Source organism: Poecile atricapillus, chromosome 9 (genome assembly GCF_030490865.1).
Source record: "Poecile atricapillus isolate bPoeAtr1 chromosome 9, bPoeAtr1.hap1, whole genome shotgun sequence".
NCBI classification, from domain to species: Eukaryota; Metazoa; Chordata; class Aves; order Passeriformes; family Paridae; genus Poecile; species Poecile atricapillus.
This window is the reverse complement of record NC_081257.1, coordinates 15,077,792-15,095,458: the sequence shown is the minus strand read 5'-3', so window position 1 is coordinate 15,095,458 and position 17,667 is coordinate 15,077,792. Positions and strand designations below refer to the sequence as shown.

Sequence of the window (17,667 nt, the reverse complement as noted above, 5' to 3'; positions counted from 1 at the left end):
AATAAACTCCAAAAGGACACAACTTTACAAGGAGGCCAGTAAGATGAGTATACATCGTGTAAAGGTAAGACACGAGCAAACATACCTTCTTACAGGAGCTGTAAATGCCATCCAACAGAAAAGGCCTTCGACGTCTCTCGGGGTTGAAGGGTGAACCAAAGCGAATGTAGTGTTTAGGTGTGGTACAAATCAGCGGGGAGTGCACGAGACCTGGCAACATATTTAGGGTAGTTGCCAAAACTGTTGGGTCTGTAGTAATGCGCAGAGGACACTCAATTGGACACTCCTGCTTTTCTGCCTTGTCGTTCAGCCATTCGGTGACAAGGTACTGAAGGAGGAAACACACATGTCAGTGCAACCAGCACAGGAGAAGAAAGGCAATGTAGCACAGTAGTGTATGGGAAGCAATACTCAGGTCAGCCCACAAGCTAAAACTCCCTTCTCCTCAACAGGAAGGAATTCCTGTGTCAAACCCAATTCTCACCTGTTGGAAACAGAACCCAGTGTCACAGATGTAGCTCAATTTTATGCTCCAATCTTCTTAGAAGATTCTCCAAAAACTTGATCACCCTGTTCAAAACTAGCTTCTAGACACAAAACTAAATGTATTAATTAGCTAGTTTATGCCCAGTATGTGGCAGCTGCCTGCTAGCTTCTGCAATTTTTCCTCCTTTCCAACTTTATTCTAGCTTGTACAGTTGCAGTCACATTCCTTCTTGGTCTTCAATTCTAAGCTAAAAGTTAACCTCTTTGCTGCATCCTAAATGAACACCTGCCATCCAAACCTTGAGCACTTGATCATATTTACCTTTTTTGTTTTGGGGTACTTTACTGCAGCTCGATTAGACTGGGATCCTGTAGCCAGGATAGCAGTTGGATCAGATCCTGTCAACTGTCTGCCTTCTCCTGGCCCTTCCACATTGCTGACATCTGTTGTGGTTACCAAGCTGGCAGTGCTTCCTTCCTCTGGGACAGCCTGTGTGAGTTCAGCTTGCTGGGAATTGGCTTGTTTCTGCCTTCTCAGTCTTTGTGCTGAACTGGTCCGGTATCGAGAGAAGCGACTTTTTGGTCGGGGCCTGGAGGGTTTTGCTGGAGCTGGCTTAGTCACTGTTTTTTCGGGGACAGCATCCTACAAAATAAACTGTCATTAGTCTGAGCACCTCTAAGAATATTCCTTTTCTCTGCATACAGGTTTGAGAATTGAGATTTATTTATTGACACTACCTGACTCTCAAAATCTTGTTGGACTCTGTGCTGGTTCATAAGATGGCTTGGGGACCCTTCAACACTGGCACATTATCGTTTTGTCTTCTGCATTCTTAAAGGACAGAACATGGGTCTTTAGGAAGAAAGCAGCAATCGGAAACTTGCTGCTTGTCTCAAGGTAACTGCTCTTACTCCTGACCTGAGCTGACATGGAGCACTCCAGGGAAGTGTCTGAGCCCTGCCCTAAAACGGGAACACATGCATCCAAAGTAGACTGGGTTAAAAAAAACCCAAACAAAAAGAACAGAACTTTCCATCACTGCACTTATGCATCCAACTTGAGCTCACACCAGTACAAAAGGGGTTCACCTGGAGCAGGAGCTGGGTTTCTTCAGCCCAGAGAGGACTGAGTGGGATGTAACAGCAGTCTTCCTACAAATAGCCTGAAGCCACTAAGAAGATGCAGTGGTGCATCAATGGACATACACTGAAATGAGAGGTTCAGACTGGATATACAACAATTTTTTTTCAACCTAACAACCATGAACTGGGAGAGATGCAAACTCCATCCCTGGAGGTTTTTAAGAGTAGACTGGGTAAAACATTGGCCAGCCTGGTCTAGCTTTAGAGCTGTCCCTCCCTAACTCAGAATGGACTAGACAGCCCACAAAGCTCCTCCCCACCTGAACGATCTTATGATCAGAAATGCTGCAACTGAGCTTTGTACAAGATAGCAAACAGTTCTATCTTTGTCTTACCGCTACTTGTGAGGACCGTCGTGTGTTCACCCCAGTACTGCTCGTACTGTTGGAAACAGGAGGAGGAGGAGGAGGAGGAGGAGGAGAAGGAGGAGGAGGAGGAGGAGGAGCACTCAGTGCTGAACTTCCATCTTCTGTTTCAGGAGTCTCTGCTTTTACTTCTTCCAGCTCAGGAGCTTCAGAATTGACATTGATTTCAGCATCAGTGCTGTTACGGTCTGATGGTTGCTCTCGTCTTCTCTTTCTCTTTTCTAAGTTCTCAAACATGTGCATGATGGCTTCTACCTTCCTGTCTTCCCGGGACTACAACACAAGGGTAAATTGAGGTAAGCATGGTGAATTATGCACATAAACAAGTCAAGAACAGATATGGGAAGCAGCACAAAGAGAACAACTGCCAAACAGCAATGACAAAAGCCAGACAGAGGACAGAGAGAAGCAGTTCTTATCAGTTATTTGCATTTTTCAATATGGCAAATTTCCCAGAATAACAACATAATCATGTGTTTGTAGCACAAGTAGAAGAACTCGACTTTGTTCTTAAATAGGACCACTTAGATACTACTGAGTTATATTTATAAAACAGCCACAAGGAAATGCATAATTTTGAAAAATTAAAAACTGTAAGAAAGCGTAAGTAGAGTGAAGAGATGACTTGGAAACAAATAGAGTTATTTGCTAATGACCAAATGTTAGAACCAAACAGAAGCCAGGGGCAATAGAAGTACATGATTCAGTAATTTTCAGCACACAGACTGATTAAAATGTTCAGATTCATTCTTTTCACAGCAAGAATGTCAGAAGATGACCCAGCTCAAAAATAAACGCTCTGGTCTAAGCAGCTTACATAGTGGATAAGAAAATCAGAACGTGAGAGAATAGAGAGGCAAAACAAGTCAATTTATTAGGTAAACAGAAAGGACAGGAAATCTTATCACCTGGCTGTATCAGAAATAACTGCTAATTATGCATGTAAAAAGCCCAGAAGTACAATAATATTGCAGTGACTGGCAAGAATCAAGTGGGTTTTAAGAAGTGGGGTCAAGTGTCTTCTGAGATTTATCATGAAGAAAGCATTTTGGAGCCCACAGCCTGGCCTTTACAGTTTTCTATTAAAAAATATTACACACACATACACTAACACACACACAAACAGAGACTGGGGAAACTATAGATATGGGTATTTACCTGATGCCAAGTATAGAAAACTGAATCGCATTAAAGCAGATTAACTGCTGCAACCTACAGGAACAGGGCTTACAGGCTGACGGGAAACTAACACTTCACTTAGGCTTACTGAACTATTCTGTCCCAAAAAGAGATCAGCCTCTCTGCATTAAAATGAAATCTTCCCTCCAAGCTTTAAGGCCAATCTGATGGATGACTGCTCTCATTCAAATTTCAACTGACTGCTGACTGCTTCATCTCATCTGTTCTAAAAAAATCCATCAGTTAATCCAAGGATCTCTCTGTTGGATGGCCCTTGGCTCTCCAAGTTGCTGCACTATCTTAACATTTAAAGCATTCTCAGGAAATTTACAGTTGGCAGATCCACATCCCTCATTAGAGGAAGAAAGTTGATTATGATATTGGTGAGCAGAGTAAAACAGCTAATTCCTAGCTTCAATACATTTATTGGCTGGTAAAAGGACAGGAGCAATTTTTCTGTTTTTCTTCCTTGGGTTATTGGTTGCTTGTTTGCTTTAATTGTGTATTTGCATTTTTGTTTGGATTTTTCTCTTGTTTATTTAGATTAATGAATTAAGAGCCAGAACAGTTCCATTCACATGCACAAAACATTCTAATCCAGGCAGCAATCCCAGGAGCCATAAGTGACACAAGAAAAAAACCACCAGATCTACTCAGTAAAGATGAAGGCTAAAGAAGGATTGTTATTATCAAAGATCCCAGAACACAAAGATATATTTTGATCAAGAAGACTGCTTAAGACAACAATAATTTGGAAACACAGAGATTTCCTAAATGCCAATAGTATTGGTGGTGGTCTACCCTCTCACTAACTTTTGCAACTTGATCCTACCCTTGTCCCCATAAGGCAACATGTTTATGAAACCATACACTGAGCAGATACCTGTTTACAAATCTAAGCCAGCAAAAACAATCAAGTTTTATGAAAAATCAGGTTCTGGTTCATGGTATGATCGCATCAAAGATATCCCTGTTCACTGAGTGGGGTAGGACTAGGTGACCTTTGACAGTCCCTTCCAACTCAAACTATGCTATGGTTATATATAGTGCCATAAATTCTTGTACTGGCAATAAGGAAGGGCAGTAGGAACATAAAAAAAGGTCCAATTACCTTTTTGGAATCTGCTGCTGATGGTTTTACTAAAGGTGTGTTTTAGACTATAGAACACCCTTGAAAGTAAAACCTTTCAATAAGGAAACAAATCTATAGTGTATCTCCTAATCTGCAGCACCCTAACATAAATCCTGTGACTTGAAGTCAACCAAACCTGGGTGGGTTTTTTACACCTCCTTTTTTTTTCCTGCTGTTGTTAATCAAATTGTTGAAGATCACTAACAGAGGGGATTTGTGTTTGAACAAGTGAAATAACCAACTGGACCTGATGATCACTGCATGAAGCAAGTCCTAAAGAGGGTGATACCCAGACAGAGAGGTACTTGCCCGTCTGCTGTGGACCAAGGCTCCCTGTTCATCTACAGACTCCTCTTTCTCCCCTTCTTGTTTCTCCTCCTTCTCTGGCACCTGAGAGTGAGAGACGTAGATTTAGTAACCCAGTACTGTTTCGAAGTTACCAAGATTTCTGTGGTAATTTAAGGTGCTAAAGGTTTAAAACAAGGCTTCTTGCAGTTTCTGTTCTGAAGATTGCAATGCTATTGGATCAGACTCCTGCAGACCTGAATAGTAACATATATAACAAGGCGACAAAGATTTTACCTCATTGTCACTGACTGCTGCAGGTCCCTCAGGAACTTCCTCAGTTTGCTGACTGCTGTTTTCATCCGACGCAATGCTCTGCTGTTCCATTTCTAGCTCCTTTCGACGGGCCTTTCGCCGGCGTGTTTCTGCCCCAATCAGTGTGCCTAAAACAGGTGGAGGTAGGTGTTCTGCAGCATTTGGGCTACGTTTCTGCACAGGGCAATTCCGGTTCCCCTTGTGACACGCACAGTCCACTTTATAATTGCTGCTCCAAAACACAAACATAATTTGTGTCACTCTTCATTTCTCAACCCCTGCACAGAGACATTCAATACATCTCCTACTAAACATCTCACCACGTGCCAAAGCAAGGACTGCAGGCTACCTTATGGCCTCTATTGTAGAATATGCCAGCAGAACTGGACAGAATAGCCGGGAAATGCAATTCAGTAGAAAACGGAGCAATATGTAGAATGCGAGGAAAGGGCTGGAGGAAGATGTCCAGTCCAGGAGGGCAGTGGAGAGCTCCTGGGCGAGGTGAAGGACTCACCAGATGTTGTACTCATAGTCAAAGGCGATGGTAACCTCTGTGTCCTTGGCAATGGTGGCAACAGCATAGATGCACAGGTGGATCATCCCATCAGCAATCACATGACGAACCTTGTTAAACAAAGTAGAAAGAAACTGACGTCCCCACAGGCTGCATTTCCTACTTCCAAGATGGAAGCCTCCTTTTGCAAAGTAGCTCCTATTCTACTCTACGAATAATTATCCCAAATGCTCCACAGGGAAAATCCTGGTTCGCTGCTCTTCTCTCATACTGTCCTTTTCCAGTTAAAACTGCTACAACCTGCTTACTCTCAGTATCTTTGTGCAGCCAAAGAAAGGACATAAAAGAAATCTTTCTCTTCCGAAAAAACTTCCCTCATGCTCCCATACTGTGTCATATTCCAAGTTAAACCATCAAACAAGCAAGAGACACATAGAATTTACCGCATTTACTGCATTTTAAATTAGGGAAAGCACTAAGCTTATGTAAAACATGTATTTGCAATTACAGTGATGATGAAGAAAGAATTTACCTCTGCGTTTGGAGTGCAAGACCGCCTGATGAACCTGGCATCGTTACCAAAGGTGCGGGCATCAACACACATCTCAACGCCATTGAACTTGGAGTAGAACAGCACAAAGGGATATGGCCTGGAGAAGCAACAGAACATCTCAATCCCAAAAATACCCAATTCCCACAGCACTTTTGTTAACAGGTATCCCTCACTTCACTGGAAGCACTATTGCTCTGGGGGCTTATGTACTTCCAACAATTTAAAAGATGTATTTCAGAGGGTTTGGTCCATAAGCAGAGCATCAAGCTGAGGTGATATATTTGATTTCCCATTTCTACAGAAGGCACAGCTGACAGGACCCTGTAAGTGAGCACTATCCCATAGAGACACCAGTCTCTCTGTGCCATGATGCTCTCATAACAATCATTTCATAGTACTCTTACTTTTTGAAGAAATGCCCATTGACCTCGAATTGCTGTCGTAACATAACTTTCCCTCGATACTCAATTATAAGGGTATCTAGTGCCAAGTCTCTTGCTGCCCTCAGGATCTTCCGGTGCTTCTGAACCCGAGTCACCCTTCCCAGCTGCAGCTGTAATAAAAACCAGAGCAAAAGAGGAAAATTTGAACCAAGGGCCTCTAACTCATGAAGAATATTTTACCTACATAAAAAGAAAAAATATTCTAATAGCAACACACAGAAACTCTGCCAGTTGAATATATTGTTCATTTTGTAACAATTTGGTAATGACCAATAACCTTGATAATATTTATTAAAATCAAACATTATTTATTCCTTTCCTTCAAATCTATTAGACCGAATAGTTCAGTCTTGCAGCTAGGAAGCATAACCAGATCTGTCACTTGCTACTAACTGGGAATTGCTTTGCAATTATGGCCACTTTCACAGCCAGAATAATTCAGATCTTCCCTAAATTGCGGGTTGTCACGCATTCAGAGGAAAAAATGCAAGCTTTTCCTTCTGCAGAGTAGAGTAAATTCCAGCAAACAGGCCAAAGACTTAAGCTGGCAATTTCCATCTCCATCCAGAAACTTCTCTACATATCTCTGCTCAGCTAGTGCTGTTGATTTTTAATTATTTTTTTGACTGTGAGGAAATAAATTTTTAATGAAGTAGTGACAGTTTGTTAAAACATATGCTAAAGTCTACAGCTCTATTATAATGGATTTTCACAACAATGTGTCTTGACAGCATGAAACCACAACATTCTTTCAGTACAGACATCCAAATATGACATTATTTTATGGAATACTGGAAGGGAGGGATATCATAAGCACTAGAGTATAGAACAACTTATTCCATAAAAAAAAAAAGTACTTTTCTTACTTAACAGATTAACCTCTCTGCAAGTGAAGATATGTGAAGATGATTGGCTGCCTCACCATCAGTCCTGTGCCTGTTCCTTCCTAAGCATTCTATTCACTGCTCATAAGGGCCAAGTTTTGATACTTTTCCAGAGTGAATTGAAGCATAAGTGTTCTGACTTCAGTAATAATGACAGTCATGTACCTAAATTAGGAGTAAACCACAAAATTTTACTGAAAACAAGTTCCCAACTTTTCCAGAGGGAACTCTCATTAGAAGCAGCTACTGAGCACTCCGCTGAAATGGATAAAAATTAGTTTAAGGGGCTCAGCCTGAATAATGACAGAACACACAACATTTTAACCTTGTGCAAATAGAAGTTCATGTCTTAAGGCAGCACTCAGCATTGGGAACCCACCAAAACCCTCATAACTGAGCACATGAAAATACTGAATCAGAGATCTTTTAAACCCTTTTTCCTGTGATCTTGTATGTCCTCTGTATAAAACCTCCTCAGGAAAATTACTTTTGTTGTTTCTATAAGACATTATACTGCAGATCTTGGATGAGCTAGTAAAGTAAGATCTGTTTGCTGACTTCTCTCACTGCAGGAAAAAGACAGCTTTACAAAAATATTCATTTAAAACCTATTCAAATGGGAGTAATGGTCCAGAGCTCCTCTTGAGATACAATCCAGTTCTACATTTGCCATGCCTATGAGGTTTATCTGTCTTATACCACTCTATCTTCCAGCAATTGGGAAAATCTGGATAGGTACTGGAGACTGAAAAGCCTTGCAGGGTGTCCTCTCTTCAGGTCTTGGGTCCTGACAGAAGCTCCCAGAGGATTCCCTAAGTCCACTCAAGCGGCATAACAGAAACCTGTTATTTCCAGACTAAGAAGCCACAGTGTTGGTCCTGATTTCTAATCAACAAACCCACAATATGAGTGAACTGTAGGATGAAACTGTTTACACTACATGGAGTAGTGGATAAATTACTTCTAGTACTTTGTACTATCCAACTGTGGCAACAAAGAATAAATAAATGGGACCAGATTTCCTAGTGTATTACAGGAGATAGGAAAAAAAGTGTCTGAAGTTATTAGATTAAGTAGGACCCAGTGTGTACCCAGTTGAATAATTCTGTTCCTTTACAATCACTGATTTCTTTTTATACTTTCTCATCTAAGCTGGCCCTACACAGAGGGTTGGACCAGATGACATTCAGTGGTTCCTCTCAACCTAAACTATTCTACTACTCTAAGAGTATAATGAGATCATATCTTTCAGAGATGCAAGTTTATGTCTGGTAGCCTTCACTCTCACCTTTGCCCCATGACTGACTTGTACTACTCTTCACCTCATGCCATAAAACAGCTTGGAGAATACAGGTGGGATAAACTGGGGTGGTCAGAGGAGAAAGTCCCTGCAGGAAAGAGAGGCTCTGCCATCTGTATAACTTATTTATCTGAGTTTGGTGAAACAGGAATGATCTCACAGCTCTTCTGGTAAGACACAGCTCAGCTTGTTTTCATTCTCTGAATATAGAAATATGAAGCAGATTAGCTGCCATGCTTTCATGTGTGAAAAGAACAAATGATTTTATTCATGTCACAGGCTAGGGACTGCTGACTGCTAATCAGCCAAAACTGTTCTGATATGTTTGCAGAGCAACATCTGCATAATACTCAGTGGCTTTATTTTATAAAGGCCCTTTTGCTCTTCACTTCAGAGTGTGAAATCAGTCAGGGGTTTGAGCTCAAGTCAGCAATTATCAGAGGCAACAAAGGGCAAATACTAACCCTGGGTTTGGTTTGGCAACAACAGTCAGGAAAGTGATTCATAGCTTTCAGTTGGTCGAGCAACCAGTAGCCAGGACTAAGATGATTTTATTCATAACACTAAACAGCTTTGTATTTTCACAACTTTGCATCATGAGGACAGCTGAGAACTGGTTTATCATAAAATCACAGAATCATTTAGGTTAGAAAAGCCCTCTAAGATCGAGTTCAACCCACCACTGTCCAGTCTATCGCTAACCCATATCCCTCAGTGCCACATCAACAACTATTTTAAATACCTCCATGAATACTGACTCCACCACTTCCCCAAGCAGCCTGTTCCAGTTTGGCAAACCTTCTGGTAAAGAAAAAAAATTCCTAATATCTAATGTAAACCTCCCCTGGTGCAACTTGAGACCATTTCCTCTTATCTTACCCAAAACATCCCAATGAACAAAATCCCATATGCTCCATGTATAACTCTTAACCCATCTTTCTCTACTCTTCCTGGTTTGAGGAAGCTTTTAGGTCACATCTCATACTTGCATCACTCTTAACCTATGACAAATGACTCTCTGAACTATGAAGAGTTTGCAAGGCGTATAAAACATTACTTTTATTCCTTACTCCTCTCTCTAGAGTCTTCAGGGCAAAAGAGAGCAGCAACAATATTTCTACACAGCTGGGAAATGTATATTGGCACAGCCCCCTGATTTTTTTCTAGCTCAAAGTACCTATTTTCCCTATCTCATGGAATAGCTATTTTTGTGTTTGATAATGATACCTAGTTAATAGACAACTGATGCAAACCAAGAAACCTTCTCAGTTTGAAGACAGAGGAGACAAATGAGTGGAAACAAAAACAGAATGCAGTGCATGACAGCATGTGCTCCACACCTATGCAGGTGTCCTCCTCACAACACTCCACAGCCACCTCCTGAGCAGAGACAACAGGACACAGGAGCTGACAAGCCGCAACACAGGACAGCCACCTGGTTTTTCCTCAGTGTCCAAGAGAACCTACAAAGTCACAAAGTCCCCTGACACCATCCCAGCATGTGCAATGACAAGACCCTACCAGTACTTGTCACTGTTTACAGTAACTACAGCTCACTGTGAAGCTTTGCAAGTTTCTATTTTTTTGTTTCTTTGGCATATATCACATTTGGAGTCTTCTGATTTGGAATGCTGGCCACATTTTCCAATGGGAAAACCTATGTCTGTACTGGGAAGAGGGAGGTTGAGAGAGCATAACAAGAACAAGCACATTTACGTATGGTATATTTATGGTCCTGTGTCATGCTGTACATGTATCAAGAAACACAGCATGTGTTTTATTACTTACTACTTAGACTTCTCCAAAAACCCATGTGAGGTAGACAGAATTGGTTACATTTAGTTTTAAAAAATATTAAGATTTCTAGAGAAGTAGAACATTTTCTTCTCTGCATTTCCTCAGCTGCTCTCTTTAGAAAGGCTATTCACATAGCCTGCATATAGTGTTTCTCCCCAACCCCTCCCCAGTAGATCTTATTTATTTCAGAACCAGAGGGAAGACTGGAAGAAAGTTTGGACCAAAGTCCTCTTTCTGCACTCTCCCTTACTGGCAATATCTGTGCTTTGCCTGAAGTGCTTCACCTGCATGAAAGCAGAGGGAAAGGTGGGAGGGAACACATGAACTTCACTGAGTGAGTCAGCTGATATAAACAAGAATGATTCAAGCACAAACATATACCTGATATTCAGGTTTCTGACTTTGCTCCCTTTACACAGAAGAAGTGCCTCACTTCTCTTTTGGAGCCCACACTTTTGGATGCAACTATCTCCATTCTCCTGGACAAGGAAGGCCCAGAAAAGCCTGAATTTTGTAGGAGTGCTGTGCTCCATTCAATAAAGCACAGGTAAGATGAAACCACAGCTAAGAGGAGCGTGAAATGGGGAGGACATACACCACACAAACACATTGTTTTCCTGTTTCTGCTTGTTTACATGCACGCCATAAAGATGGCAAACCACCAACACTGCTAGAAAGTTAGGGAGAGATCAGCTTCCTAAAATCAGTTGTAGTTGTGCAGTATTTGGAAATTACAAGAGTCCAAATAATCCAAAATACGGAAATAGTTCTTTTAAATAGCCTTCCACATAACATGAGTCAAGAAATAAAAAAAATAAATAAATAAAGTAGACTGGAAAACTCAGGTGGAAAGCAGGAAATTTCCTATCTCCAGCAAGTGACGGATCTGGTTCTGCCTCAGGCTGTTCAGTGACCTAAGTATTTATGGTAAAATACCTGTTAACCACATCACAGAAATGTGCAAAATATCCCCAACTTAGCAACACTGATTTGGTCTAATGCAAATATTTGTGAATCTCTCTCTGTACTGACATAATTTCTGATTCACTGTGTATCAAACCAATGCCTGCTGGTCTGAGCTACAAAACTGCTCACCCATGCCCTACTCCACCTCTGTCCTGCCTGTTCTTACCTGCATCTGGGACCCAATAACAGTATTATTGCAGGCCAACTCCGTTTTATTGATTGTGTCCAGCATAGCAGTTTTTCCCACATAGTCTTTATTTGAGTTTAGATGACGCTCCAGCAAGTTCTGCACATCAGCACTGTACTGGTTCGTGAAGGCTTCCTCGTACTGGTCCGTCCAGAGGCGTATCCGATTCTCCCACCCTTCAGCTGTGTTTTCATCCAAGGCATGTGCTTCAGAAGGGGAATTCTGCACCAAACAGCAAAGAATGAATGGATAATACACAGCAGGAAAACCTATCCACAGTGCTCCAAGCACATGAATAAGCTACAGAAAAAGGCAAATCTGTTCCAAGCTATGTAAGTGTTGGTTATGAGGACACATTTTTCAGCATCTGCACTCTCCAGAACATGGTACAACAGTGTCACTTAGAAATCTACTGAGATTTCTGTGCAGAACTAAGACCTCTTGAAAGTTGGTACTTGGCACTACTACATAAAATAAAACTAGGCTAGCACATGGCCAGAATAAAAAAATTAAGCCACTTTGGAAAAATAATTAAGTACATAAAAAAGCAAAGGCACAGAACACACAAAGGCAAATAAATTTCATGTAGGCTTGTCCTACAGTCAACCCACTCACGGCTAACACAGTGCTCGATGATGCTGACTGCATCTCAGATCGTTGCCGTGACTGATCCAAAAATAGTCCTGAGCCTTCTAGCTAAATGGTCACCAGAGTTTCAAGAAACTGAATGTAGAGCATAAGCTAATACCCAGAGGGTTAAAACTGCAAGTCCTAAGCAGAGCAAAGAAGAGAGGGCAAAATCAGGTAATCCGTTTAGACTGTCTTTTAAAGGAGGGGAAAACAGAAGCTGGTAGAAAGAAAAATACTTAAGCTTCATTCTTTACTTGGCAGTAATTAAAGTAGTTCAACAAATACTCCAGAGCTCAATAACTCTACTGGCTTCATACAGCACTGAGACACATATGACATTGAGGTCTTAGTAACAAGGACAAGTGAAGAGCAATCATTATTTTAATCATATGTATTAAATACAGTAAGAGTTTTCATGCATTTTTACCCTCTCAAGTCACTTGCATACTAAGGTGCATAGGGACACCACAGGATTGTCCTCTTTCCTCTGAGCCGCCTGCTAGAAGCCACTGCCAGCCGCAGTGGAACTGAGCAAACCTTAAGGCACCTCTTGTGTGTCCAGAAACAAATTCAGCTCACAGTTCAAGTCTACTTTTTCTGTCAAATAACCTTCCTATTCAATGGCCCCACCTCTCACTACTGCAGGAAGTCAGAGATAAATATACTGTCCCATTCATCCCTAGTAAGAGGATGTGGAAACAAGACAGCACTACTAGGGACTCACAATATTAAACTTGTGAACTACTTTGATGTCCAAGCTTGAAATAGCTTTGATGCAATCAAAAAATAACTGCCCTCACAGAAGAGCAGCCACAACCAGTTCTACATCCCTTACATCAAACACCCCACTCCCAAGTGCCATGAATCAATCACCTCTTGGAACTGGATTGCATTATCTGACTGGAAGCTATCAGAAGCAAATGGAAGGTTCAAGGGGCAATTCCTGTGATACCCTTTTGAATAGGCCTCCTTGTGGTGCACTGTAAGGTTTATAACAAGGCTGGCCCCACAATCAGAAACACCCCAGGCAAACCAAAAGAGGAACAAAATAAAGGGGAAAAACCCCACCACCATCACAAGAAGGTTATTTCTACTCACCTTCATCCTCAGAGACTTTCGCGAGCCCTCCCGAAAAGCCTGTCCCCCAGACAAGGAGAGAGAGAAAAACAAAGTATTATAATTTTCCTAAGAATTAGTATCCCAGAACCACACTAAATCTTACTCCAATCCTCAATAAGAGGTGGCAAGAATTACAGGAAAAGCCATACAAGAAACAACAGACCAGAATGAAAAGAGACTGCAAGGCAAATCCAGTGGAAACTGCTGAAAAGCTTGATGGCCAGGATTTCTGAACTAAAAAAGCCTGCCTCACACTTGGTAAAAATGTCAAGATCAAAACCAAAACTGTCCCAACTAACCCCACTTGCTCTGATACAAGAAAGGCCCAGCAACAGAATCAAGGTGGTTCATAGCAAAAAAGTAACCCCTCCAGACCTCACATAGCTCCTGCCCCCAGCATTTTATTTAACCAGAGCCCACCAGAAGAACTTCAAGAGAAACCTAACCTGTGGAAAAATCATGGTAAAGCTGGCAGATGATGGGAAAGAACCAGTTGCTCACACACTCGCACCCCAATATAAGCAATTCAAAATCATTTCAGTCTCCAAACCCTCACAAACAAGACTATAAAATCATCCCTCAACAAATGTTCATCACTACCTACATAGTTTTCCAAACAGGCACTATCTCTCTCTCTGAAGAACAGTGCCAATAAGCTCTGCAGCCCAAATTCCTCAACAAAGCCTGCTAAAAAATACCATGCTCTCTTCATTTTTCATTCCATTCACAGACTGACCCTTTTCCACAGCCAGACTCCAAAAGCTATTTCCTCAAAGCCTAATACAGCAAAAGGAAAAAATACATAATTGAGTCCAAGCGCTGAGCATGAATGGACAGCATTGGGAAATAAGGGTGGAGCTCCAGCAAGGTAATTTTTAAACCAACAGCCACGTACTCTAGCAGGTCAAAAATACAAGGCGTCCCATTATTACACCCGAAAGAGCAATTCTTGACAGGACAAAAATTTCTTGTCTACTACCAGCTTGTCAACCTGCTCCTAACAACATTCTGCACAGCATTTGGTAGGAACTGCAGCAGCCTTGTCTCACTCCCCATACCTTGATCTTTTTGGCCTTTGGAGCAGCACGAGCCTTTTCTGTACTCCTCTTCCTCTTCTTGGGTTTGCTCCTGCGGACGCGGTTGACGGTCAGCGTGATGCTGGTCGGTGTGTGCTGAGTGGCCGTGTACAGCACTGTGGAGGGAGAGAGTTCTTCATCCCAGCTCTCAGTGGCACTGCTGTCCCCGCCTAGAGAGACAAGTGCTTCATGAGCAACAGCTTCTCACCCCTGAGAGCACAGCTTATCCTTATGTCCATTTTCATCAAGACAACTTGCTGCCCCTGCATAGCTCTTCCCTGAGAGAACTATTACCACCTCTGTTTTCCCACCCAAACTGGGAACAGGTGTTCCAAACTTCTGATATGTCACAGAATGGCACTGATGAAAATTCTCCTTTTCTGTTCACAAGATAATCTGATTTTCTCTAGAGCTAACTGAGGTGAAGCGTAAGGAGAGGAGAAAATCCCAGTGGTTGGGAGGCAAAGAACATTAGCTGGCACTGATCACAGTTAGATAATTACAACATCCAAAAGACAAAGGTCTTGAAGAAAGAAAATAAAAGTCACCATTATCAGAATTATAACCTCAAACTCACCTGACACGTTGTCCTGCTTCCGGCGGCGGAGTCTGATCACCTTCCCCCTGCTCATTCCTCTGCCAAAGGAGAATGCACAATTGAAGCTGGTTTGTAGGAGTAAAGTCACTTGAAATTCAACAGGATGTCACAAGATGCGTGCCCTCAGTGGGGCCCAGGATGATAAGAACATCGATTTAACATCCTCATCTCCACTCCTGGTGCCACCAACACTTGTCAGGCTGACAACGCAAAGGAGGAGGGTCAATACTGGGTAAAGCACTGGAAAGAACGCTCCAGTTAGCAAAAGGAAGTCTGTCCCGCAGCCCAAAGGTGACATGGTTCGGTATGAGCAGTCAACACAAGGAGCAGCCCAGATCTGCACTGCACCAAAGCTTACCTGCACTTTTCACACTTGAGGAGGAAACCATCTTGGGAGACACTGCAGTGGCACCAAGCAGGAATTGATTCTCCTTCTGAGGAGCTTTCACTATCCCCAGAGTTCTCATCAGGAGAGTGCAGGCCATTCAGTTCTGCACGAGGTATAATGGTCTGGACAGGAGGAGAGGCTGGCGGTGTTGGAGGAGGAGGGGCTCCATAATTATGATCCTGAAAATGAGTATTTGCAGTACTACTTTTAATGTGAAGATATGATGCCTAGAAACTGAAGTCCCATATCCACAGTTCCCAGGTTAATATTTAACTGGTGTAAAACAATAGCCTGAATTCCTCAACCTACCAAGAAGGTACAGTAATAGCTCTGAAACATGTAAATTATTTCCTTCAGCAACAATGAATTAAACTCAAAACATATGAAAACAACCAGGCTATTTCAACAGTAACTGCTAATAATCTGAGATGACTTAAGTGGTTAAACAGTGGAACCAGCTGCCCTGAGATGTAGAGTTTCTGTCTGTTGAGATATCCAAAACTCAACTGGACACTGTCTTGAGCAACCTGCTCAAGCAAAGTCAGCTTGAACAGGGAGGTTGGATTATGTGATCTCAAGAGGCCCCTTCCAACCTCAATGATTCTGTGACACCCTGTTCATCCCACAGCTTCAAGCCATGCTCCCACTCTTCCCAACTGATCCTTGATTCTTGTTGTTTTATGTTACCACTGTGAAAATCTGCGCAGTTGAAACAAGTATAAATAGTGCACAATAAACTAAATGGGGCATAAAAATACCACCAGGAAAATATTATATATTCATATATATTCACACTTCATTCATATACTTCATTCAGTTAAAAATCTATCGCCTAGAACACTAATAAAGCTTGCAATAGAGTATGCAAGACTTCACAAACAATAAACACAGAAATAAAAAATGTATGGCAGAACTCAGCTCTAACTTAGTGTTCCCTAATAAACAAGCCAAAACTCCTGCGGCTTAATAGGCAAAGAACTATGGAACAAGGAGAAAAGAGTAAAAGTAGACAGTAAAGAGCTGATTCACTGCAGAGAGAGTACTCACTGCGTAAGGCAGCCCGCGATAGCTGTGTTTCTGGGTGGCCCCATAGCCGTGGCTGGAGTACACATTCTTCTCACTGACAGCTGGACTAGCTTCCACAGACTCTGGGCTGCAGAAAGGGCCAGAAGTAAAACCCATCAATACATCATCATTTTTTTAGTGCCAGTATTTCACTGCTCTTTTCTATTGAACACATGAGCTCAAAATGAAGAAACTTCATGAGATCGAGGTGGTGTCATGCGTTTCACCAAGCATCATGTGTGCAGAAGCTGTACAGGATGAACCTGCTTTCAGAGTAAGGGCCACCCTATATAGCTCATTAAACTAGGTCTCAGTCTGGGAAGTTAAAAAGGTAATTAGCATGTAAGAAGTTCAGTTTCCTTATTGTTGAGGAAATCTGGTCTAGTTCAGCATTCACATCTGAATCCAGCTAGCCTAATCTCAAAGCCACTGAACACTACTGCCACTTTATCTCTGCAACAGCTTATTTCAACTGCAGCTAAGCAGCTTTCCTGCACCTGCGCTTGTTTCTCTGTCCCTCAGATACCAATTGTTACTGAGTCCAACATCCTGTGATAAAGCCTGCATGAAATTTGCAGCTATCCTGACAGCAACTACCAGGAATTGGAGATTCCTCTTACAAAGAGACAACAAAATCCATGACCTGGACAGACAGCGGCCACAGATAGATCAAATTCACCCTGTGCTTTCTATACAGCAGCCTGCAATGAGCAGAACAGGAAATCTGCTGCTGAGGTACAATACACTCTTCCACCACAGGGTGGTGAAAAAAAACTGCTAAAAATCGAAGGTATATTCTCAGCAGAAAGCTGCAGAAACCCTACTCAGAGAAGGGACAGCTGCAATTCAATGCAGGGGATATTAGATAATGAGGGTACAGACAGAACACCAGCATGGAAACACGCTGTCCTCTGTTACAAGTAGAAGTTACAAGCCAGATAACCTCTGCACAGATCAGAAGTAGGGACTCTATCAGAATACAGCAGAATATTACTGAATCATGTCTGCAGATGAAATCTTCATCAAAATTACAGTGTGGAGCTGAGCAAGCAGGGAAGAAAAATACAGAAAAGGAAAACTTTACCTTGGACCTCTGCTGCTCTGGTGAGATCTCACAGGATTCTCAGTGGGTCCTACATGGTCAGCGTGAATCAAACACCAACAATGGCCAGCAATCACGCATGAGGCAGTGCTTAGGCACCCAAGAAGAGTAACCCCTTGCCCTTTGGACTTCCTATTAGC

The 17,667-nt window shown here is 42.1% G+C and overlaps 1 protein-coding gene across 3 annotated transcripts in view; it reads right to left on the bottom strand.

Moving 5' to 3' along the window:
* Nucleotides 1-17,667, bottom strand: part of SETD5 (SET domain containing 5) — a 64,268-nt gene that overhangs the window by 17,891 nt on the left and 28,710 nt on the right. For all 3 annotated transcript variants that reach the window (XM_058845112.1, XM_058845113.1, XM_058845114.1), the window contains 14 exons: nt 16,408-16,513; nt 15,331-15,539; nt 14,952-15,010; nt 14,357-14,544; nt 13,278-13,316; nt 11,529-11,771; nt 6,377-6,525; nt 5,952-6,069; nt 5,420-5,529; nt 4,888-5,134; nt 4,615-4,695; nt 1,965-2,267; nt 809-1,129; nt 86-328 (listed from right to left, as the gene is read on the bottom strand). In XM_058845112.1, the coding sequence (XP_058701095.1) occupies nt 86-328; nt 809-1,129; nt 1,965-2,267; nt 4,615-4,695; nt 4,888-5,134; nt 5,420-5,529; nt 5,952-6,069; nt 6,377-6,525; nt 11,529-11,771; nt 13,278-13,316; nt 14,357-14,544; nt 14,952-15,010; nt 15,331-15,539; nt 16,408-16,513 (2,416 nt within the window). The remainder of the gene's footprint in view (nt 1-85; nt 329-808; nt 1,130-1,964; nt 2,268-4,614; nt 4,696-4,887; nt 5,135-5,419; nt 5,530-5,951; nt 6,070-6,376; nt 6,526-11,528; nt 11,772-13,277; nt 13,317-14,356; nt 14,545-14,951; nt 15,011-15,330; nt 15,540-16,407; nt 16,514-17,667) is intronic.